The sequence below is a fragment of the Corapipo altera genome, unplaced genomic scaffold (assembly GCF_003945725.1).
Source record: "Corapipo altera isolate COAL_440 unplaced genomic scaffold, ASM394572v1 133, whole genome shotgun sequence".
Lineage (NCBI taxonomy): Eukaryota > Metazoa > Chordata > Aves > Passeriformes > Pipridae > Corapipo > Corapipo altera.
The window spans coordinates 2,479,390-2,505,561 of record NW_020884939.1 but is presented as its reverse complement, the minus strand read 5'-3'; the positions used below and the strand labels follow the sequence as shown (position 1 = coordinate 2,505,561).

The 26,172-nt window shown below is 42.8% G+C and overlaps 1 protein-coding gene across 4 annotated transcripts in view; it reads right to left on the bottom strand.

Annotated features, from left to right (window-relative positions):
* IPMK (inositol polyphosphate multikinase) overlaps positions 1–26,070 on the bottom strand; it is a 36,355-nt gene extending 10,285 nt beyond the window's left edge. Inside the window, exons 1-5 of one of the 4 annotated variants that reach the window (XM_027660980.1) lie at positions 25,950–25,965; positions 24,912–25,042; positions 21,759–21,844; positions 18,973–19,061; positions 5,604–5,735 (exon numbers count right to left, since the gene is read on the bottom strand). In XM_027660980.1, the coding sequence (XP_027516781.1) occupies positions 5,604–5,735; positions 18,973–18,991 (151 nt within the window). In that variant the 5' untranslated portion in view covers positions 18,992–19,061; positions 21,759–21,844; positions 24,912–25,042; positions 25,950–25,965. Of the gene's footprint in view, positions 1–5,603; positions 5,736–18,972; positions 19,062–21,758; positions 21,845–24,911; positions 25,688–25,949 lie in introns of those variants that run through there. The other 3 variants (XM_027660979.1, XM_027660981.1, XM_027660983.1) reach the window with 3 other exon arrangements.
* Positions 26,071–26,172: the final 102 nt, after the last annotated feature.

The following is a 26,172-nucleotide window of genomic DNA, read 5'->3' as shown; positions in this document are numbered from 1 at the left end:
GAGTTGAATTTGTCTCCAAACACTGACACCCACAAATTCTGTCGGTATGAAATTCTAAATGCTTTATTGTTTAGAAAATTGTATACAATTAACTTATGCTAACCTAGCATTTAAATTCAAATTATTGCCCAGATAAAATCTGTGAGTAGCTTTTGTTAGTTCAATAACATATCTCAAAGAGCATTACTAAGCACATTCAAATGCAGGTTACTGCGTGGATGGTTTTGCAATGCAGACAGTGTTTACTGCCATTTTAAAAATGAAGTGAACATTCAGTCCTACCCTTCAGGGGCTGAAGTGCAGCTCATTTTGCTTCTTTTTATCCCACTCCCATCTGTACTCATTTCTCATGGCACATCTTTTGGGGAGAAAACTCTTCAAATCCTTTAATGAATGCCTTTCATCCATTTCCAACAGTCCCTTTGGGAGGGGGGCTGGACCAAAAAACCCCAAAAGTACTTGGAGTGCCTGAAGATTTAAAGGAGTATCTAAAACCTCATGAAAATGGCTTATGCTTTCCTCCAGGGCAGGTAAGAGACTATTACCAGCATGATCCCCAGCACTGACTGTCAGAGCACAAGGAAATGAACTTCAGTAACTCCCTGGCTCGACTCTGCTTGGTAGATGTCTGCACCCATCTCCAGCCCTTACCAGGACACCAGGACACCAAGACATGCACCAAGACAACACACAGCCTGAACACATATCTGCTTCTTCAAATCCACCTGTCACCAGGCACAAACTTAAAGTCTGGTTTTCTTTCTAGTACAGCCTATTCCACGCGTGTATTTCTTTGACTTAATGTAGCCCAAATACATAAACGTTGTATTATTCCCCATTCCTGCAGCATGATCTAAAATGAAATTGCCAAAGAAAGCAAAACCAGTTCAAATTTAAAAAGAGCAAAGGCACAAAGTGTTTTGTTTGAAAGCTGTACAGACAGGTAACAAAACCAGTCGGGGTCAAGACAAAGTGAACAAGCAATGTTTCATTTCCCCTAATAAGAAACACTTTCTTAAGAAAAAGAAATTACACGGACTTTTATTACTTTAAGGCCTAGGAGAGCTTCAATTTTTACACCATCATGATCACCATCATGAAATGTCCCAATTTGCACCATCATGAAATGTTCCAATTTCCCGAAGTGTGTATTTATCAATCTGAAATAGGTTTAATTTAAGCCTTAGATGCCTGCTTTATGTATGAATGGGACCAGGCATCTTGTCAAGGTAAAGTCATTCTCAGGAAAACCTGTCAAATCAATACACTATTTAAAAAAAAGAATCCACTTTTCTACTAACTCACTGTATCAGCTTTCAATTTGCCTTGGGCTGCAGGATCTACAGCAAAAGGAGTTTCATTTTAGACTAGCTCACCCACTAACTACAACTGCAGAATACAGCCAAGTTTAAATAACTTGTAGTTAATTTTGAGGAGCCCCAGGCAGCAAACACGCTTGGTATTTGCTCAGTGAATATCCCCAAGGAAGAAGTAGGACAAATACTCTCCACACCAGGCAGTGTATTCTGCATCAGGCAGGTGCCACTTTTACTACTTGATGGTGTCACACAGAGGTCTAATTCAGTCAGATATCAGCACAGCTTTTGCAGGACTTTGGGGAACCACTACCAAAACCTGGGGAGTCCATAAAACCTGTTAGCTACCTGTTATTAAAAACTGTAAAAATCTGTCATCCTTCACACCAATCCTTTTCACATACTGCAGAAATCACCGAAAATGACAGATTTGTGTCACCATTCTAAAACAATCCAGAAAGCAACTAAATGAAGTTCAAATGTTTTCAGTGGCTCTCAAAAAGCACAGAGCCACAAGTTTGCCACGGGAGGTGAAGAAAGACAATAAACACAAAAATATCTCAAAAAAGGGCTGCAGTCCACCACCACCAACCCCAAAATGCTTTGGATCCTGTTGTGAGCACTCTGGACTCAAATTGTTACAAATACGAAATTATACAAGTTGCAAGTTACCACAAATGATACAAATGATTTAGATAAAATGTTTTCATCAACTCTAAAATATAACCATATAGACAGTAGTGTAAAACATCTATTTCCATGAGCACCCATGGGTATCTGCTGTCCACTACTCCACTGGTCTAATTCCCTCTTTTAACCATGCAGCACCAACATTCAGCACCTCCCAAATATCTGGAAGTCCTAAATATCTGTCACCGCTTAGTTCCCTAATCATTTCAGATTTGTTAAACTAGACCTCCTAAAAACATAACAATTAAAAAATTAAGCATTAAAATAACTTCATAGCTAACGCTAACCCTGGGAAATACTAATTATTTGGCAAAGCCTGTGAATTATCCAGAAATTACTCATCTCTCTCACACTTTTTGGAATTATTTAAGTCCTTCTCATCAAGTAACTGGCTAGCTCAGAATCAGGACTTTTACATTTGTTCAGTACACATCTCTGCTCACACAAAGCTGTCTGGTCTTGTGGGCAGAGCAATGCCACCCCTGGATAAAGCACCACAACGAGTTATTTTTTCCTCATTACAGCTTCAGAAAAACAGATCAAGTGTTTACACTGGTTTGTTGGCAATATTTTGGTGCTTATTTGCACTGTGTTCAATAGCCTAATGAAACAGCTCCCAAACCCACAGTGTCAGAACACACAACACTTTCACTTCCAGCAGTGACCCCCATGGTATCTCCAAGCACCAAGACCAAGGTAAAACGAAGTAAGCTTCAGGTAGGTGTCACTGCTCTACTTTTTCAAGTCACTGAGAGTCTCTGAGGCTCTGACCCTAAGTGTCCTTCTCCAGGGCATCACTGAGTCTGAACCTGAGCCCAAGTAACCACAGCGCTCTCTTCCTCTTCTTGTTTTGTTAAAACAAAAACCTGCAGATTTTTCAAGCAATAAAGACTTTCTAAATTATTATATAGTGCCCTGCTAACCCAATGTACTTCTGGAAGTCATGCATTCGCCATCTAAATTCAGATGAAATTAAAAAAACCTCAAAGAGAGAAGAATTCATAACGATTTCTGTATCTTGCTCTGCTAGCAGTAGTCCTGACCATACATTATGAGGATTTAAATAAATCATTCATCACAGACTTGCCCTGCCCACTTCTATTTACTAGTGGTAGGAAGATGTGCCTTGACATATTGTTTACATATTTTATTACAGTTCCAAAGGAGACAAACCAAAAGACCACCAAAATTCAGCAAGTATGTGTGGCATGAACCACTACAGACTTCAGGCATCTGATTCCTTTTCATAACTTAGAAGACATCTCTCAAAACACAGAAATAAGAAGAGAAAAGCCTCAACTGCCCACAGCAACAAATAAAGAAAGGAAAGATTTGAAAATGGGTTATATTTATCTACCCTATCCTTAAGTCAGGCAACCAAATTAGACAATGGTATGAAGTGAGCAGCAGTAAAGTCACTTAAAAAAAATATAAATAAAAGCATGGGCAACAAGTAGGAAGCCAAACCCAGAAAACCCAGCAGCAGATGGCTCCTACATCTTTATAACTACTTTTCCACTTCTTTGGAGTGAATAAACTCCAAAAGCCCACAATGCCAGTGAAGATTAAGGTCAAATCCAACCAATTTTAGATGAGCTTAAGGAGACAGAATCTCACCCACCTCTACCTCCATTTCCTTCGCAGTAGCACTGGGTATGTGATTTCAGCAGAACAGGACAGTGTTTTTACAAATTGTATTGATACTGGGAGTTAATCTTTTCCATCATACTTTCTACATTTTCATTTACATTTCACACATTTCACTCTTTTTAGATAGCCATTTCATCTACTTATCTACCTTTTCAGCAGAGAAGACTGACAGTTCTTCCTAAATATTTCTGTAAGGAAATAAATTCCTTGTGTTCTTCACCTTACCAATTGCAGTTCCTGCTTACTTGTCACATGGAAACTCACATGAGAGAGGGTCACAAATCAAGTTAGAGTGGTCCTAAATTAAGTTTTGTTTTTTTCAGAAGTCACCTATGTCCAGTTTAGCAACAATAGGGAATTACTGGGTTCATGACTCAGAGGTTGTATGGAGCTGTGTCCCCAGAGCCTGTAGAACAGTGACTGCCAATGGAAAGGTCAGGCTTCCAATGTCAGGACTGCAAAAAACCTACAAATATATCCTTAATCTACAATTAAGAACAAGATACACATGCATTCTGCTAAGCTTCATCATCTCCAACATCTGTGATTTCTATCAAGACTACACAAAGCTCATTAATACTACAGATAACAGAGTTGGCAGTGCAGTGTTTTGGTTGAACCACTGCCACAGCTTTCTATGAAGAGGGCTCCTGTTAGTGCACAGTCTTTCCAAGAAGAAAAACAAACAAAATCAAAAGTTACTCTTCCTTTAAGCCGTTATTCCTATGTCTGGATGACTGGTGGAGACCTGCCAAAACTCAGTCCCATGGTGCAGAGTGCTAGTGAATTCCCAAAGCAAATGAGGGTTGTGTTGAATTACTATATCTTGGCTAGATTTTTATTTTTATTTTTACATCTTAAGATCACACTGCAAATAGAAAAAAACTATTTGCAATTGGAAGGGGATGGATATTAAGTGGGCTCCATGACACACAGAACACTGTGAGGGAAGGAAAAATATAGCTCTGGTAGAGCTATTTGAGTTAGTGCCAAACAGGAAAGCATGAAAGCAAATCTGAGCCAAGAAAGTGGCAGTATTACCACAATCTTCCTTGGATTTCTTCTTGCAGAGATTAGACCATGTCTTTGGACTCTGTCTCGCTGCTGTCTTTGGAAAACAAGTCTATCAAGTGACAGCATAAGCAAAAGAAGACAGAGTTATTTTAAAGGAGCACAGCATCTAGCTTTTGTGCCCATGTATTTAAATAGACTCGACAGCATCCCTTTGCTCCTGTATGTTCTGGAAGCTCTATTTCCCCAGTGTGAATAAGGAAAGTCCCCAGAAGAAAAGCTGGTTTCTGTTTTAAATACAACAATAATACCCATTTTCTCTTGAAGAGACAATCTCCCAATTGCTCTACCAAAATACTTTTTTCTTCCTGATTCCCAATGTTATACGAACACAAAATTTAAGACACCAGATCTTTGTTCCATTCAAACCAATGACAGAGGATGACAAGTGGAGCTCACCAGCATGGTACCTGCTGGAATAACTAACTGCTTTGTGTGAAAAGGCATGATGATGGGATCCAACCTCTGGAGATCCAGCAGCAGATTCCAGTCGGAATGCTTCCATTTCAGCCCCAGCCTATCTGTCTTTCCTTCCTTCCACATCCACGAGGTGCCTGCCTCTTGCTCTGATGGCCTGACTGGACACAGCCATGAAACCAGCCCACCCCTCCAACACAACACAAACCAGACCAGCAGCTCTGAGGCAACATGCATCAGGCCCAGCTACTCAGGAAAACTCTGCTGTACAAACAGGAGGAAGACCCCAAAGACCTAATCCAGCCCCAGGACTGCAAACTGAAACCAGCTGGCAGAGGGAACATTAGTGGGTTACAAAACAAGACCAATAAAAACCTACAGAGCTCACAACTGCCAAAGATCAGTCTCCAGAAAATATTTCCAGAACACACGGATTAACAGACAAAATTAGAACAGTACCATTTGGTGCAGTAGGTGGTGACCAGACACCGAAGTATTTTGGCAGATATTTCCGCAGCTCCAGAAGAATGCTGTCACAACAGTCAGGGTCATAAACCTGAAATAAATTAGGGAGGGTTGGAAAGATCGTCACTTTAAAAACATTCATTTTATACTTCCGATTGTCCCATAGTTATACTTTCTTACAGTGTTTGTTTTCATAAGTTTAAGATTTCTACTGTACATTTAAAAAACATACAAGATAAGGATGATAATTATCACAGTCCAACATAAAGAAGTAGCATCCTTTCTTTCAAATTTTGAAGTGGAAAAGATACATCAGCTCCAAGAATAATTTATGGCTTAACTTGAATAAAAATCTAAACTATAATTGTTAACTTCAAAGCCAATTTAGTGAAAAGGGTGTTCTCGCATCCTGGATGTGAGACTGTATAGGATTACTGCATTGTATCATATACCCAAAGCTTTTTAAATTATATCAGGTAAAGTACATAGGCTCAGACTAGATAGTATTTTCTTGTCCCCTCCAAAACAACTCATGCTGTAGCTGCATCACACAGATTATACACAATTCAAATACATTTCTTTTCATTTAACACTTTCAACATTTTATTTAGCTTCTGTAGGAAAAACACGAACAGTTTGGAAATAGCAGCTGGTTTATGTTCCTGAAGGAACAATTCTTTGCAGAGTGAAAACAAAGCCTATGGAATCACATGACTGTCGCCAGTTTGTGGTTTCAAGACCATTCCCTTGCCCAGATTCACCCCCACCCCACCCAAAGATGTAGTTCCAGACATAGGGGATTGCCTACAGGTTTCCATGTGCTTTGTGGACTAAATGATCTATATCCACTCCAGTACAGGTTACAGTGACAGTTACTGCATTTAGGAGCCATCTCATCCCACTCCCCTTACAGTTCTCCTAGCTGTGATGCCACCAGAGTAGTGTCCTGCCCCTCAGCCCCACACTGGCTGCACAGCAACACCCATGGATGCTGCACAGTGACCAAACCATGCTAAAGGTTCTGCTTTCACTTCAGTGCAGCCAGAGCCCACTGCAAAGTCAGAAGCAAGGCAAAAAAAAGTCAAGTGTTAACAGCTCTGCAGAGTTGGCTCAGCAAACTGTGTCAGACCACATTTAACCTCAGTAGGGGAATACCTTGTGATGGCAACTCCAGTGGGGAGGTATTGCAAAATACACGCCTATGTTGTTGTAATGTTAATACAACTAGGGAGAAAAAAAACAAACCTGAAGTCCAGTTGCAATTTTTGAGAATCAAGGTAAGCCTTGGCTATCCTCACCAGTGCCAGGTAACTCTAGACAGAACCTCTAGCAGAACACTAAATAAGTTAATATGCGTTTGTGCTAAGTTCAGGTTTCATTGCAGAAACCTCAAACTCAAATCACCAGTGTGTTTCTCACACAGGGGCTGCTCCACGGTTAACACGGGGTTCTCCTGGGCTTGCACCAGCCACAATTCTGACACCTTCATGCCAGCACCATTACTGGGCAGCGATCAAAAACACGGTAAACCCAAATCCACGCCGACTGCACGCCAGGGTAATGAATCTGACCTGTTCCTTTAACTAGTTCATGGTATATGCCCCATTTTCAAGATCCTAAGGGAAGGGGCTGAAACCTCAAAGCTCAGACCACAAGAATATGTGCACAGCGTATTGCAAAACACTGGCATGCACCCACCACCCCACCCTCTGCCACTACTGCTGCTATCTTAAGCACACAGAAGTTGCTGGGTGCGTATCTTACAACTCACAGTCACATCACAGGGCACTGATCTCTCTTCACACGTCATGATTTAAGAAGCTGGCATGACCTCTGAGGATGACACATAATTGTACATCTAGGCCCAGTTTTGCTCCATGTTAACACAAGCTGATATGCTGGTATGTTGTGTTCTAAGACAAAGAGCCTTGCTTGCTCCCAGGATCAGTGGTTGCTGTGTATTTATGCAACATTTCTTCACCAAGCCTCAGGCATCGCCAGCGGAAGACAGCGCTTTCTCCAGAAGAGAGATCTAGCTTGATCTTACTAGTTTAAGTAAGAAAAAAAGAAGTTAAGGGTGGGAGAGAACAGAGAGAAAGATTAGCACCAGGCAGATGCTGAGGCACAGACCGGACCACTGCTCTCTTTTATAACAGTTTAGTGTTCCCCACTGTACAGACAGCTGTTCCTGGGCCAGGACTCCAAGCACTGACAGGTGGCATTACTTCATGCTGTAAGCATTCTCAGACCAATAGTACAAACCCAATTTTTGTTTACTGTGGTAGTTTCTGATCATAGCACTTCACAGCCAAGGTAGGGACCCGCGTTGGCCCAGCACAAATGCTCTTTTCCCAGGTGAATTTAAGCAGATCTGAGAGGCAGTGACCATCACGCAGTGTCACAGCCCTTACATGTGAGCAAGTACATATATTTAGGTCATGAGCAAGAGGAGAGAGATGGAAACCAAAAGTGCAGCAGACAAGGAGAAGAAACACTGAATGCAACTGAAAAAACAGGCAAACATAGTAACTCAATTACTTAATCTATTGGCAAAAGATTCTGAGAAAGTGAAATGTCAGGAAACCACTTCTGTTTTTTAAAGAGACAGTACCCTTGACTTACTTTTTATCATCAACTTCAGGCAACTGAACTTAGCAACTAAGCAAGTAATTATGAGTATACTCCTGTGTATTCCAAACATCAGGATACAACAAAGATACTCAGATAATTTATAAGGGGGTGTTGTAGCCCAAAGTCAAGGCCAAATGAAGAAAAGAGCTCCAGAAACCATGTCTTCCAAGTAGTCCATTCCTTACTACAGTGACATATGACATTTTAAATAGAGACAGAACTCCCAAGTAATGCCTTTTTCAGTATCATTACTCTGATATAACAGAACTAAGTGCATTACTTCTGTCTCTCAAGAAGCTGTCTCGCTCCCAGAACCGGTAATAAACTCCCTTCGTAAGTCTGACCTAACGTATACAAAGCACTTATAATATGGAGACTTCTGTATTATATAAACCTTAAGATAAACTTCAGTCTTAGCCTGTAATGTATTTGCACGTCACAGGGGAATAAGCATTTACTCTAAATAAAGATTAGAGGAAGTCACTTGGCGTAGGCAAAGCTACAAAACCAGAGGTTTCAGGAATTATGTGGGACATCAGAGCAGGGCCTCGTAAGCAGCACACGTGTCGTGGGCTTTTCTTCTCAGTTCATACAACCTGTTAGCAAGCTATACACTTAGATGTCAATCAGAATGCCAAATACAGATGTACACATAACAACATCATCCCTAAGACTACATGAGAAATAAACAGTGTACCTCGTACACCAAAAGGAGTTGCTCCCAATACTGTTGGAAGACCCATGAAAAATGCAGGTTATCACTTACCCCACAACAACCTTTATAAACAAACCATTAAATTTTTACTCACATCAGCAATATTCCACTTTCAGCAATATTTCACTTTCAGCAATATTTCACTTTCAGCAATAATGTTTGGGTTTTTTTTCTTTTTAATGCAACAATAGTTCCATTTCTCCAGCATATACTGACAAATAGAAGCAATTTCTCCACTGCCAGTACATAATGTCTTCAACAAACTGAGAACTGCAAAACAATTCTGCCAGCTCATCTTGGGGAGGTATCCCTTCTATGTATCATAGACTACATTCCTCTGATAGCACAAGCTGGAGACAGAAAATGTAGTAACTGCTGGACTTAAAAGCAAGTAAACAGGATGCTGACATTTGGAGGGCTCACAACATCACCACTGCAAATTACAGTCACTAACTCATAGGAAGAATACACCCCACACATGTCCTGTGGCAGCTCAGATAGTCTAACAGACCTCATGAAGTCATAATTTCCAGTCACTCAGGACTTTTTAATTCCGAGGCAAATTTACCATCCCTAAGTTTTTAATCCAAAGTACGCTCTGTTTTGGTGTCTTTCAAACAGATTCATCTGGTTTTTAATGCAAACAGGGGCGGCTTGGGACCACAGGAATGTTCTTTTCCTTATTTAATGCAACGTGACATTTGGGGTTTTTTTGGTTTTCTAAAGACTAGCTAATGACATAAATGACAGAGGGAGGGTAAAATAAATGTTTAAACTTCAGCAGGAAACTAGTTCTGGCAGTACAGACCTGTCTTAAATTGTTCTGATGAAAAGAATACCACTCTGACAGGAAAGTAATCTACAGAGAATCTTCTGAAGTATTCAAGAGTTAATTTAAAAGCATACATATATTTTTTAAACTCGCATTTATTGTAAAGCTATTTGAGTAGGGAACTTTAAATGCCAGAGTGGGCATATCAGTCTGAACCATCACCTTCCTTTGCTGCCAGCTATCATAAACTACCCCGAAAGGCAGCAGCACCACAGCCTGCGGTCTCATGATACACAAAACCAGCTGCCAACATCAGGCAGACAGTTCAGTGTCCAGTGTGGTTTTTTCGGGGTTTTATGAGCAGTTAATGCAGTTAAGTCATGGGCTTAAATTAGCAAATGCAAGATTTACAGGTGACAGTGCAAGCTTAATTCCCTCTCCCATTGGGTATGTATTATATCACAGATTTTAATTACTTGAGCGCACGCTGCATTTCCCTCTGGACTCCTATATCACCCAGTTACACCAAGCAAGTGCAAGGGCCAAAAAACTGAGGTTGAAACAGCACCTGTGATTTTAGCAATTCGTATCTGCTTGGCTTTACAGTTCAGACAGCCCTGGCTTCTTTTCAAAGTGGTACCAACATGGTCTGACTCGCAAGTGTCTGTAGTATTTGCTTCCATAAATATGACTGGCATTGAGCCAGCTCTGCTTGTATTGAAAATATCTGACACCAGAACAATTTCAAAAGTTAAGTATTTGTGAGTGATGTCATATTAAATGCTATTATATCAAACTGCTTATTTTACTGTCCAATATACAGGCATACTAATGAGATTGCAATCGTTCTCACTGAAGATATCTACAGAAAGAAAGAAAGTTTGGAACAAAGCAGGATCTATTCCTACAGTCTGACCACATAAATGGATTTTCAAATAAAGATGGCACGCACTTGTGACAATCATACCCTTCTTCCAGGAGTCAGGAAAAAACCCCACATTATATAAAGGGGTTGGCCATCTTACCTTCCAAAAAATGAAGGCTGTGAAAATAAGCTTCAAAAATCTCCCAAAGAGACACTTATTTGATCATATTTATCAACCACTCATTCTCTGACAATGCCAAAAAACCAGCAGGTCTCATTTCATCCACTTTCACATTTTACATAGTCAAATTTAGGCTGACTCTAGCAAGATTTGAAGCCCCAGGTACAGAAACATCTTTACAAGGGGCAAAGCAAACCCTGAAAACCATTTCTGAGGATGTGGTAGAGCCTCAAAACTTCAGCAGTCAGAGGAACCACCCAAAAGGCTGCAGTCAGGCACAGCCACCAGCACAATGCTGAACAAATACTACGGGGTGAGCTGCAAGCCAAGAACAGCAGCCAGCATCCACAGCAGGTCACTTCAAATTGCTCAGGGTAAACTGGGGAGAGACAGATCCTCCAGGCCCTCTTTCTTTCCAATAAACATTTACTGTAGAGGCAAGGAAGCAAAGGACTTTGAAAGGCATAAGCAAGCATCTGGCCCTACCCCATCAGAAGTAGAGAAGTGTTGCTTCCCCCTTCACAAGACAACAAACTCCCATCTCATCTTTCATCCCACACGATTCCTGGGCAACTAAACATTAACAACAAAGCAAGCTTCAATTGCTTATTTTATCCACATTTCCCTACGATTGCTGCAAGTCACCCAGCCGAGCACAGAGCAGGGTAGTGGTCGCTAGGGCCTTCTTGGTCAAAATTGCAAAATTAAAGATCATGTTTCATCTCTTGCCATAGAACCAGGTTTTCTCTTGCCCTTCAGTCTCTCCTGTGTTTACAAGTCACTAGCACCACCAGATATTACAGTCAGCTTCAGCTGCATAGGAGCTGGAGTCTTCAATGAACCTGAGAGCACTCCGAAGTCAAAGATAATACTTCTTTCAGGATGCTCAACAAAGTCTGATCCCTCAGGCAGCACCATCTGATTGTTTTCTTACAAACAAAAAAAGGTCTTAAAGATGATACCCAGGAAAGTGTAGGTGATTGTACTTATGTTACCAGCTCTAACACTGGTTACGCAGCCTCTTAAGTAGGTTATGAAAGTTTTAGGTGGATAGTCCAAAAGTACATGGCAAATTGCAGATCAAAGTCTCCACTCCATAATCTAACCAGAATTCTGTTCAGATATGCCAACGTGCACATACAGCAAACTGGAGCAGAGTTCACATATGGCACTATCCACTAGAGGCCTAAACAAAGAGAACATAGCCTAAAAAAACGGCTAAGACATACTATCATTGGACATCTGATAAGGAATTTTCAATTTTAACATACTAAATACTTCTCCCATTCTTACTTATTTCTTACTTCTTTGATAACACTTACCCAACAGAGCTGGAGAGACGCTGACCTGAAGTTACCCACTGCAAAACTCAAGCTACCAGCACCCAGAGAGAGAGCCAGCAAATTTCAAGGCAGAAAGTCAAGTATTTGGTCTTGCAGAAGTACAGTTCAACCAGTTTTCTCATCTGTCTTCACAACTACTGTGCCAAAAGTACATTGTTACTGCAATGCACAAAGTGGTGCAACATGAATAGTGTTTAGGATTTTGAGGAAAGACATGGACCTGGTCAGAAACCGCTGCCTTGACACATCAAAGCTCAGAGATGAAAAAGCAAGTGGAATAAAGCCAGCAGCCAGAGTGTTTTCATACAAATTTTCTGCCCCAAGAGTAACTTTTTTAAGCAACTCCAACTATTCAAGTTTAAATTATCAGTGAAATTACTGAAAGTGGAATGGCAGAACATTAGGACAAAAGGGGAAAGAAGCCAATATGGTTGTTCCACTTTGTGAGAACATTCAGCCTTACTCTTTGTTTCTGGAAAGCGACCTGATCCCAGCTGAAGATTCCCAGACAGAAGTGAGAGAGAACAAGGGTTGGGAGAAATCCTGAAGCAGTTACACTTAGAAAAGCAAAATTTAATTTTACATTTCAAAGAGACAGAAATGGGATCCAAGTCCCAACAGACACGTGTTGGGTTGTTTTTCCTAGGACTGTAAGAGGCAGCCCTCAGAAGGAATGCACTGTAGCACTACCCTGCTGGTGCAGACTGATGGTAAGTTCAGTCACTCAGAGACAGCACTACCACAGCCCACACACATTTCCATCCCCTCCCTGGCAGCAATGCCAGCATACAGCTGGTCCCACAGCCTGCTGAGCACCTTAAGATGGTTCACTGCCTAAGTGCCAGGCCAAGGCACTCCATTTAAACTGCCATTTACAGAACCACAGAATGTTAAAGAGTTGGAAGGGACCTTAAAGCTCACCTAGTCCCAACCTCCCATGCCATGGGCAGGAACACTAGACCAGGCTGCTCAAGGCCTTGTCCATGTCCAACCTGGCCTTGAACACAGCCAGGGTTGGGGAACCTCCCTGAGCATCCTGTGTTACAGTGTCTCATCACCTTCACAGCAGAGAATTTCTTCTTAATATCTAAACTTAATGTTCCCTCTTTCAGTTTGTACCCATTACTCCTTGTCCTATCTCTCCTCCTAATGAAGAGTCCCTCTCCAGCTTCCCTGCAGGCTCCTTCAAATACTGGAAGGTTGTTTTGAGGTCTCCATGCAACCTTCTCCAGGCTGAACAGCCCCAACTTTCAAAGCCTGTCTTTGCAGGGGAAGTGCTCCAGTCCCCCTAGTAACTTGGTGGTCTCCTCTGGACTTGCTCCACCAGTTCCACATCTTTCTTGTCTTGGGGACACCAGAAATGTATGCAGTGCTCCAGGTGGGGTCCTCACAAGAGCAGAGGGGGAAAATCACCTCCTTTGACTGCTGGCCACATTCCTTTGGATGCAGGCCAGGACTCCCTTGGCTTTCTGGGCTGTGAGTGCACACTGCCGGCTCATGGTGAGTTTTTCATCAACCATCACCCCCAAGTCCTTCTCTGCAGGGCTGATCTCAGAGACTACCCTACCCAACCTGTAGGTGTGCCTGGGATTGCCATGATCCAGGCACAGGACCTTGCACTTTGCTCTGTTGAACTTCCTGAGGTTTTCATGAGCCTACCTCTCAAGCCTGTCAAGGTCCCTCTGGATGGCATCTGTTCCCTCCAGCATGTCATCAGACAACATTCTCATATTACAAGCCTGGGTTTTTAGGTTTTATTTAAATCTGGAAACTACAATTCTTTTTGGAGACTAAATTTATTTTGCTTTTCTTTCAAGGAGGCAACCTACACTTTCCTCAATCCCCTACTGGCAGCTCACCAACTGCATCTTACCTTTAAATGAACTTATAATGAAAACAGTTTTTTCTGTGTAACACTAACATGTATTTAGTAAGTGGATCCATATTCTGACACATTCATAAATGAAGTCTAAACAATATTTGATCCAGTCCAAAAAAGTACTTGCATGACCCTCCAGCACAGCAGGAGCACCGCACTGCATCTTAATTCAATTTAACATACTGTGCACTTTAAAACTGCATTTTTGCTTAATTTTCAGCCAGGTCTACTTTCAGGAATGACAAATCTTCCTCAAAATGAGGTTGCTAAGAGAACTGGATTTTTTTCTCTGCTTACTTAAATGACATGGACTGTAGGCTACTCAGTCTGTTACTAACCCCACCCAGCAGTTCTGTGATAGCATCAAATTGCAATAATGGCCTTTTACTGCCTCCATTTATGAGGGTTTCTTTGATATATTAAAGCAAGTTGTAGTTTATTCTGTGATACACAATCCTCAAGGAGCTCACCATACCCTTCTAGGCTAACCTTCTACTGCATCATTTTTGCTGCAGAGTGCAAGAATCAAAAAAAATGCCATACTTTTTAAGTCTTACTGTCCTGGTACAGTCAGCTTTCAGTCATTTAATAGTGAAGGACAAAAAACATGTTTATAAGACAATAGTACGAACTCAGCAGATTCTTACAGTTACACCCCATGCTTCATCTCTCTTGGACAACTCCTCATATGAAAAAGATCTGAATACCAGCTGGCAGTATTTCACAATTTGGTCAAAAAGCCATTTTCTTCTCATTAGTTAAGAAATACTGTGTGCCCTTCCTTTTACTACGATACTTCTGCCCAGGCTCATGGTTTAGAGTGTGAGGCAACATCACGTGCTCATTTGGGAACTTCAGGTTGCCTATTTCCCCAGCAAAACAGGATCACTTCTAGACAGTTTCACAGCAGGAGGACTGATGCCAAGTGCAGGAATGGACTGTATCAGGACGTGCTTGCTGTGCTTGCCAATGGGTAATTTGTACACTTCAGTACCACTATCTCTGCTGACAATGAGGCAGATCTGGGTGTACCAGAATGAGGCAAGGCTGAAGATGACCTTTTGGGAGACTGAGCTACAGCTCTGAATGTGGTAGTAATAAAAGGCATAGGCGAGGCACTGCATCTCCAAAATAAAGATGGTAAGAAAATCGTGCATCCTATTTTTTTGTCCATACAAGACTGAAAATCAGAACCTTAGCTGGAGACATGATCACATGACAATGATATTTTAGTACACAATAGCAGCATAATGCCATCATCCACTCCTTTTTCAGCCAAGGATAATCATCTAAATCAAGACTATAAAGCCAGTTAACTGAGTTTATAAAATAGGGTAATTCAACCTGACACAAGACGTATTTTGCCTCCCCAATCCTTTTCCTTTTCCGTCACTAGCAGAGCAGAACACAGGCTGCCTGATTGTGATTTGTGCTATGTAGGCTGAAAGGGGGCTGAGCCTCAGGAGTCAGTTCCTGCAACTCTGTACAAAAGCTTCTAGGCCAAAATCCATCTTTCAGGCTGCTGGCTTGATTTTTTGCCATGGAGGGGGAGGGAAGTCACCACAAGTCTTCTGTACTGCCTGAAGCTGCTGGAATACTAATTAAAATTAGACACTGTAGAAAAGAACATTTCTTCTCTGTAACCACAGAAGCACAAGGAACTATGGCTTCAGGAACATTAACATAACTGGGCCTAACACATCAGTCTCCAGTCACAAACTCAAAGACTAACTGTTACAAAGGAGTCAGCAAAAGTTTCACAAACAATATTCATTCTGCCTTATGTCAGGCTGTAAAATGAGTTGGTGCATTCTTCAGGGGAAGCAAAACAGAAAGACAGGCCGTGGTCCTATTGAAAGCTGCATTACAATGCATCCCAAAAAAAGTTCATAACAATTGCACAGGCAACCACGAAACCATTCGTTCCTAGCTTTCAAGTGCCTAACTCTCACCTAACCAGTGTAAATCTCTTTTACATGCTGGAGCTATTTGTGTCTCTTACATCCTGGCTTTGTTTTCAGGACATGTAACAAAAGTGAAAAACATTTTCTGTTATCTCCAGTGGCAACAGCTTCCTTGCATTCACGTTCCATGTCAGCAGGGCTCAAACCCTGAACTTGGAATACCACTACAGCAGTTAACAGATCTATTACTTAATGGCAAAGGGTGGAAGATCTGTTATCCAGAAGGGCCAGGTGATTAGTTCAATTATCTTTTCACAATGCTACACGGGGTCAACCAGCTCCCTTGGTTTACAAGCATTGGTCAGAGGTAGGAGGTTGCCAGAGTTGAGCTGGGACTAGGAAAACCCTGTCCACCCTTTTATTCCAATCCCCCAAAATTACCCTTGCACCTGGGACAAGAGTATCTGAGAATTCAGGTAAGACTTGCATTACAACAGCCTTGGAAACCTTACACTATTGCAACCATATATTATTTGGAGCCATGACATGGCAACACCACTAAAACCAGCTATGACAATTTTGACAAACAGGAGCAGGGTGGGGATTGGGGGATGGCAGGGAAAGAAAGAAAAAGGTAAGCACTGGAAGTTGTCCACGCTGCAAGAGCTTTCTCAGGACAGTTTTTGGCAGGCAGCATAAGGGGGAAAGGTGTACTACTCATACCCCAAGTATCACACAGTCACCACAGGAGAGCAGAAGGGCAATTCAAATAAAAGTTTACAGGAACATTTATGGATCTGTGAAGCATTAAATCTCAGTTTATTAGCTGTTGCATTAGCAACCTTGAAAACTTCAGTAGGCCATGATCAGATCAGCTACACACAGTAAAAGGTTTACAGCCCCACTGAAGCCAGGATCAGAAGTGAAAGAGCTGCCACTTCAAAACACTTCAGCCACCTTCTCTTGTTCTATTGAACATAGGAAACACTCCATCTTGCAGTGCTTAACAGCTTGTAGGAAAATGTAGTCACACAAAGGTAACCTCAACCACTGTAAATTCCCTCTTCATCAGTTTTCACAGAATAACCACCCCCAGGGAAAAATTTCCTCCCAGCATTCAATCTAACCCTGCCCTCGGTCAGTGGGAAGCCATTCCCCTTGTCCTGTCACTCCATGCCCTTATCCAAAGTCCCTCTCCAGCTCTCTTGGAACCTCTTTAAGCACTGGAAGAGGCTCTACGGCGACCCCAAAGCCTTCTCTTCTCCAGGCTGAACAATCCCAATTCTCTAAGCCTTTCCTCACAGCAGAGGTGCTCCTCTAATCACCTTGGTGGCCTTGGTCCAACAGGTCCTTCCTGCACTGGGGACTCCAGGGCTGGATGCAGCACTGCAGGTACAGTCTCAACAGAGGGGGGCAGAAGGGCAAGCCCTCCTTGCAGCCCAATCCCTCTCCTTTTGTGCCACAAGAGCAGCTGCCCCTCTTTAAAGCCTGACATTCCAGCTTCCTCCCCCTCTGCAGAGCACCAACAGGAGAGCAGTTTCTGCAATGCTACATTTTTGACACCATAAACTAAGGAGAGCCCTGTGCTGAGGAGGACAGCCTTTTGGACAGGGAGAGCTATGCTAGCACAGAGTGCTCTTGGGCACAGCCCAGCATGGCTGAGACAGGAGCTCCATACCCAGCTGAGCAGGGGGTTTACCTCATTCCCTTGTACTAACCTTTCCAGAGGATGCTGTTCTCACAGTTCCAACTCATCTGCCACGAGATCGCTGCAGGAGGCCTAATAGGCTTCCTCCCTCTCCCAACACTGCTGAACTAAATCAGACCATTTCAGCACAGATAAATGGGCCCTGGCATAAAGCACACTGAAGCCAAATCCCAAAACACACTGAGGAGCAGCCCACTTCCACGGATTTCTTTGCATGCTTGTGTAGGCAGCCTACCATAAACACACAACTGCCTTTTACCAATTTATTCTCTTTAATTGAAAAGGGTGTCTACTACATTTTCAAACAACACTATTTCCCTGTTCCCACATCTCTGTGTACTGCTCCCCCCTGAAGCCCCTTTCAAAGGTGGACTGTCTCCACCTACATGTTCTCACAGAGCACTGACATTAGATAGAAACAACTGATCAGCAGTGTAGATAGCCCTTAAAAAAACACAACCCTTTTACTTCAATTTGTTTTGTTCTCTTGCTGCTCAGACCTATTGAAAACAAAGCATTTTGTAGCTATTCAAGCTTAAAAAAACTGCAATTTTTTTTCACCCAGATAAGGGTAGTAGAATAGCTGGTAAAACACTCTGTGTTTATGTAGGCAATGTCTGTAAGGGGTTCATGCCCTCAGGTACAGGAAGGGAGTTTGCAAGAACAAAATTAAAATTATAATAATATAATTTTTTAATAATTTTTTTATAATTTTATAATTACTCAGATTTACAGAACTCAATAGCAAGTGGACATTGCGGCTAGAAAGTCACACTCCAATGATAAACTAAGCAATGCACAGTAAGTTATTAACAAAAACTACAAACAGCTCATTGTTCTACTACATTTTATCATAGAAGGTATTCACAATAATCTTGTCATTCTTCCCCTCCCTCACAACACAGAGTCATGGTAAGCCCCTTCCCCATCAGTACAGAACTGCTGTAGTAGAGGTAAAAGTTTGATTTACTCAGTGAATTAATCTCTTAAGAAAAAAGACCTGTATTTAGAGGGTGGGTTGGTTAGTTGGTTTGGGTTTTTAACAGCTAAACTGAAAACATACTATGACAAAATCAGAAAGGTAACCTGGCAGCAGACTGAGTAGGAATTACTTGAGAGACTTCCCAAGAAATAGATAGAGACCTGTGAAATTCTTCCAAATTTCCAGCTGCCACCTTCTTCTTAGCAGGTTTCAGATCACTATTAGTATTTGCACTACAGTGTCTTGCTCAAGTTTCCATTCCAAAATGGAAGCCCATTTTGTTTGGGCTCTGCCAGTAAGTACTCAGCTTCATGTTCAACAGAAAATAACCCATCAATAACCACGGGAAAAACTTCTGGTGATTGACTGATGCAGACTTTTACCTCTGTCATGTTCACACATCCAGCTGCAAGCAAATCCAGCAGTTTCAGAAGAGAAGATTTTCTTGGTCCAAACAGAAGATAATATCTACCTGGTATCACATTAAATATATCAGAGTTCTAGTCAGAGTTGTCTCTTAATGCCTCTTTATCTTCTGTGATGACACATTCCCTGCAGCCTCCAGCTCACAAGCACTCTGACTGCAGGCTGAAATACCACTTCCTGGTTCCTGGAAGACACTTCTGCTTCAGATCTGATAGCTGCTCTCCAGCTGACTCATGCAGCTGAAACTGAGACATGCTCATCTTCTTGCTACCATAAACTACAGAGCTTCTCAGTTACTCCAGACAAGGTTTGCTTTACTGTAAGTAAAGGTACCCCACTTGTTTATGACCCAGGTACTGGGGTACTAATCTTCATTCAGGACAGTGTAAGGTGGCATACAAAGGGAGCAGTAACCCATCTACCACTACAGACAAAACAGTTCTAAGATGTAGGAAAAAACAGAGGCAGAAATGGAAAAAGAAAAAAATCACAATTAATCCACATATACTACTGCACAACCTTCTAGTTTGATCTTATCAACTGACCTGCTGTCTAGCCCTGACAAAGTGAGAGCCTGGGACTCAGTCTTGTTTCACTTACTTCATTTCTGCACTGTTTCTCACCATCTCCTGCACCTGACCACCTTGTAAACAACTCCCTGCCTCAAGCTGTGGTAATATTCTCCTTCCCCCCTTCTCTGGAGACTCATCAGCCTACTCCAAGGTGATAACCTCTTTTTGATTATAGCCCACAACTGGGTTAAACTCAGTCACCAAAGCAGGACAGCCTCCCTATTGTTCCCATTGCTTATCACTTTAGTCACAAAAACTGGCAGAAGACTAACAAGACAAGGAAGTTTTGCCATCTTTTAAATAGGTCAGATCAGTTCATCGATGTCCAAAAAGCACCATCAGAGTACAAGGTTAAATGGCAGGAATGGGAAGGCAGGCATTTCCATCTTGGCAGCAATGAGCTACTGCATCAGCTCAAGCTGTATATGAAACTGTACCTTACCCTAAACCTCCCAATCCACAGCAAACCTCGTCCTGTAACAACCACATGTCGTGATCAGCTGTCCATAGCCCACATCACATGGTTCTTGTCTGAGAGTAAACATGATTGCAGTTAATCACTGAGAAGCAACAAACCCCCAAGACCTTTCTCCTGTGTTCACCTACCCCTACACACACATGCATTTGCTCTCCCCTTCCCTCCTCCCACAAAAATGCATTCTAGTCCATGCAAAGCTCATCATCCCCTTCTCTGTTACTTTTCAAGAGTTGCCCAACTCCTTTCCAAGACGGCTTATAACCAAAAAAATTCAGTGTTAGAAGCAACCCAGCTTTAGAAGAATTGAAGTTAACTTTGCAAGTTACCAGCATTGAGACCTGACTTCTTCAGAGAGCAGCAACAAGGGCACTAACACAGACCACTTTCTCAAAGGCTTTGTCCAAGGTTTTGCTCACAGCTTGTCACATGAGCCCAAGCTTAAACAGGCAAAATGATAAAGTCTCTGCTGTGAAAGGTGTATGTCCAAGCAAAGCCTGAGCTCACCCCTCTCACCTGCTGGCTTAGCACGTTACTGTCTGTGCCTCAGGATTTCAGAGAACAGCCTGGCACCCAAAGAAGTCTGTTCAAGCTTTCTCCTTTTACTGAAGAGTAACCATTCAGGCTGGACAGCATCTTTCTTAACCTCAACTCAATGACAGTCATTGAGAAACCTCAGAAATATATTTACATTTAGATTTAACTGGCTCCTACTAACTCAAGAGCTGCTGTTCTGTTCCATCATGAGAATTCTTAAGTAATGCCAGTACACAAACACACAGTTTGCTTAAAGCACCTTGCTTACTTTGTTCTCATGTGAGACATTTCCACAAAATATGCAAGATCTTTTGACAACCTAAATTAATACCCTTTTACAGAAAAAAAACCCCAACAAAACCCAAACCAAAACCAGCAACAAACAGAAGGTCTCAAGAGTCCTCTCTCACCCTGCATGAAGATTTCTACAGTTCTTTATACCTAGTAAGCCATGGAGAGAGATGGCACATAAAACTGATACAGAAAAAAACATGTGACAGACTATCACAGGCAGGTAGGACAGTACAGGCTCTAAAAATAGTTTACTTCCACAAGACAACAAGCAACAGCTTTCCTGGTCTGGTGTTGTCAAAGTTACTGATAAAGCAAATTGAAGACGAGCAGTAGGAAAAATACAACAACTAAAGTTAAAACAACTGGAGAGTTCTGCTTTTTATTTAATTTTAAAGGAGCTGAGTCTTAACACAGTGAACACAGTTTTAATACAGTGATGAGAACATTACTGCTAGCAGTTAAGCCAGACTAGACAAAAGTAGAAAACATCTAAATTTAGATGTCAGCAATTGAGACACTCAGCTATACGAGAAAGTTGAGATCAAACATACATCCCTTTAATCACAGATGGAAGACAAGGCTTTCCAATAAAATCTTAGATGCTGTGAAAACTCCGCTGTCCCACGAACAAATAAGCAAGCTTAAATCCCAGAGTGAAGTAGGTCTGGCATGGGGGGACTGAGATGCAAAGAGGAGAAAGTTCTAGACAGCACACAGACACCATGGCAGGGCTGTTGGTAGCACACCATTCCAATATTTAGGTTGCACTTTCCCAACTGCAATGATAAGGATGCACTCCTACAGGAAGCACACCCAGCATTTCACCTGCAGCAAGCCACCCCCCTCTTCACTGCAGGACCCTCACCTTATTGTAGAACTCCTGTTCCCTGGGACCACGAGGTGGTGGCTGCAGCTGCTTCAGGACAGTCCCATCTGGATGCTGCAGTATGCCTAGAAGAGAAGCATTTCCTTCAGGGCTTAGTTTTAAGAGGTATGGTCTTTCTTCCCTCCCCCCCCAGGAATAGTGAATTCACCATCAAGGAGAGCCCATTTGAAAAGCTGTACTGCTTCAGGTGCACAGACAGTAGAGTCAAAACTGTCAGTTCCTACACGTGACCCTTTGCAGAGGTTTGCTTGCATTCCTCTATTTCTAGCCATTGGATGATTTTCTGGGTCTTATTCTGCTCAAGGCCAGCACAGCAATGGAATTTGACATTAAAAGTTCCACCCCCAAAAACCCACCACTAAGATTGCATAAACACTCCCTTCTAAAATAACTCAAAAATTATTTTTTTCCAACAACGCCAGGAAGTTAAAAGAGTATCATATTTAATGCATTTCTTACTATTAAAACAGAAATAAGTGTCATGTGGATGTACATCCCTACGGAAAGAGTATGTCTTTATTACTAGAAGTAGTGCCCCTACAGCACTCCATGCTATTTGTATCACCCATAATTACAGCACAGAATTTCACCTCAGCCAGGCAATACCTTCATCGTGCCTGCACAAAAAAAACCCTCAAAAATATCCTCCTGAAACAGCTTTAATGACCTTCCAGTCATCAGTATTTCTAAGTAGCTCATAAGAAATGCAACTGAGTATTTAAGGGTACTGAAGAGATGGATGCCCCAAGAATGGAGAAAAGTAACTACAATCCTCTGAAATGTGCCCCGAGTTTCAACACCATAAGTTGCAAGGGAAGAAGGAAAAGCCACTTCTGGAAATTTTTTTTTTTCCTAGGATTTATTTGGAGCTTTTCAGACAGTAATCTGTTTTGTTTAGAAGGGAAGCAAAAATGTCATCCCTATCCAAAAGAGGCTGCACTTTCAGCTTACTGCTTGAAAAAAAACACAGAAAAACGAGCCAGGAGCTTTGTGTCCCAAACAGAGTTTGCAGTTGTAACAGCAATTGTGTTTTCATCTTTTAAAAACCATTATCTATGAATGGGCTCTGTTGTGCAGCCCTGGAAACTAAATAAAATCTTCAGAGACCAAGATATTTACGTTAAAACAACCACCAGACGCAGAATAGTTGTTTCAGTAGTTGTTTATACCTAAGACTGGCTTTTAAAGTTTGCATAAAACAGCTCTCAAGTCATGTTTCTTGCTCAAAGTTGGATTTTGTATACTTTCCAAAACTAGAAAAATACTGCCACATAATAATGTGCTGACTACCACAACATCTTCAAGACACAATAGTTTGTGTCCCCCCCTTTTGCATGTGCTGGAAACCACTCTGCAAAGTGCACCAAGTATTTGAATGGCACGTGTTGTGCATGCAAACTGCTACAACATTAAAACAGGTTTTATAAGACATACTCTTCAAAATCTGCGTTTTGGCTTTGATGATAAGACAAGCAGACAACCTACAAGATAGAAAGATCAGATAAAGATTCCTGGAAATAGAATCCATACACTACTGCACTGATCCATATTACTTGAAGAGTTTAATATAAACTGATGTAAAAGTTTCCCCATTCTCTGCATTTCTTAAGAGACTCGAGCACCTACTCAGTCACTGTGACCAGGGCAGGCCCAGAAACCAGAGTCACATTACAACATTCAGCACGAAGATGTAAACTCCATAACCTTCCCTATGACCTACAATAACAACAAGCAGAGATACCATCATCTGCAGATCACAGTAACATAACAATGCTGGCCATGGCTTGGTTGTAGGCTTCCTGGGGTTTTTCAGCACAGACAGGGAGTAGTATTGTACATGGGTAAGCAACTCAACATTTCTAAAGAAGCAGCAGAACTATACAGAGAATAAAATCCTGAAATATCTCACCAACAATTTCTCTTTGGCTGTGCCTGCAAAGCTTGCTACCATTCTGGAACACAAAGCTGCTGCAAAAATAACCGGTGCAGTTGTATGCACTCTTCTAAACAAAACAACCTCATCCAATCCAGGTGCTTCACTGAGCTATAGACAAAACCTGCTTGCACAAATACGTCAAACATTCACTTTAGAGAAGATCCTCTGTCCTCTAAGGGTATCTAATAAGGGCAGACCAGTATGTATGAGCCATCTTAACCTGAGCACCAGGAAAACAGCAGCCAGAGTTAGGTTTGTGATTTGCATGAGCAAGGAAGTAACTCTGAAGGAGAATGGCTCCTTTACCTACAGAACCCCACTAATGGCCTGGGAACCCCCAGCACTGTGAAGTTACAGGCACCAAACCGCAGAGGGAGGTCCTATAAGGTGGTGTATCCCACCAGGTCCTGTCTCTGAATTCCTACTCCCCTACGGAATTAGAGCCACAACCCAAGGTGGTTACTCTACTTAATACACACAATTTATCTGGGGGAAGCACACAGCATTCAACAAAAGGCCAGTGGGAGTGCTCAAAAGCCAAATGTCTACACGTGCATGCAGGGAGGCTGTGAGAGGCCTTTCTTTGCAAGGCAGTAACAGCCACAGAGAACAAAGGAAAAACGTAAAGGTTATTCAGGAGGAGGAAATCCTATGGCAAAAAAAAAAAAAATTAAAGTGTACTTTAACTAAAAAAAAAATAATAAAACAGTTAAAAATACTTTGGATACCTTTAAGTCCTCTGAGTGTTTGTGTGCCGGGATAGAAGGGAACGTCAAGTTACAAAAATGAGAGAGCTGTGAGTACCAGAGCAGCTCTGATCTCCAACATAAAATTCCTAAGATGAGATCATCAACCATGGTGGTACCTCTGCAGGAAAATCTTGGTCTTGGCCATGAGATGCAGTGGAGTTAGTTTTACCAAACCCATCCGAGTTGGCACTTGCAATACGATCACCTGCACTGTTCAATCCAACAGCAATAAAACTGATGTGCAAAAGACAAAGCTCCCCCTGAAGTGAGCCTGTTCTGCCTGATCCCACAGACAGACAGACAGACAGCTTCAAGGATCCAACGCACTTCCATCAACATTTTAATGCACCAGCTGCAGCATGGGCAAGGTAAAAGAATTACTTTTCTGTAGAGGTTATCAGCAGCAAGACATGCCATGGGCACGGGCTGTAGATAAGACAAACTCACAGTGCCCTTAGTGCTGTAATTCCATTCACTGATGACTGAAAGGGTTCTGGAGTTCAGCCCTTGGCAGGGTCAAGGGGAAGAATGACTTTTCTGTCCAGATTATCAGCAGCAAGACACACCATGGATGCAGGCTGTAGATAAGACAAACTCACAGTACCATCAGTGCTGTAATATCACCACTGATGGTTGAAAGGGTTCTGAAATTCAGCCCTTGGCCTATTCAGCAGGGGTGGTTCCTACTGACAGGGTTCAAAGGCAATATGACAGCAGGTACTTGTTACAGCTACTCTCAAACTGCACACTGGGAGTTGAATGATTGTGTACCTTCCACTCGGCTCAGAGTACAGCAGATGTGATGTCCTGGGAGGGTGAGAAATGCCATTTGGCAACATTAACTTGACTGCTCGCTTCGGCACTGACCACTGCCTATTTCAAAAGGCCCCTTCATGAGAACGGCCAACACCTCATTCCTCAAGGTGGAAATAAATTAAAATATAAATTTAAAGCTAATGGAGGTATACCTAAAAATGCTGTATCCTCAGGGTATTTTGTATTATCAGACTGCTTACTATCCGTTGCTTCAGACCGGTCATCAAATCAGCAACTAATAATTGCTTACTAATATTTTGCCGAAGTTTCTGGTGGCCACAGGTTTGGGAGCTCCCTTTATACATGTTTCCCACTGTATATGTTCTGAGGGTACTAGCACGCTGTTACTTGAATATCCCCTCCCTCCCCTCGCAGGGAGGCCTCGGCCCCTCGGCACTGCGATGGCCCCGGGCCCCAACACAGACACCCCGCCGGCGGACAGGTGCGAGCGGAGCTCGGGCACGGCGAGCCCTGCCTGCCCTGCCCGGCGGCACCGGGGCCCCTCCCCGCACCGACCCTCGCCCCGCCAGCTGCGGGGCGTGAGGAGAATCGAAGCCAGGCTCGCCCCGCCGCCCTGCGAGTTCGGATCAACGGAGGGCGCGGTGGGGGGAATCCCCTCACAGGTGGCCCGCCCGCCGCCCGCTCCCCGCGCCCGCCGCCGCCGCTCACCGCCTTTATCCTTGCCGTACATGTGCCCGGCCACCTGGTGCGACAGCGGCACGCAGCCGTTCAGCGCCCGCCGCCGGCCGCCCCCCGCCGCAGCGGGGCCCGGGGAGGCGCCGAGCACCGGTTGGGCCGCGGCCTCCTCCTCCTCCTCCTCCTCCGCCTCGCCGCGCCCGCCGCCCGCGCAACGCCCGCGCCCGCCCTCGGGGCGCCCCGCCGGCCGCGGGGG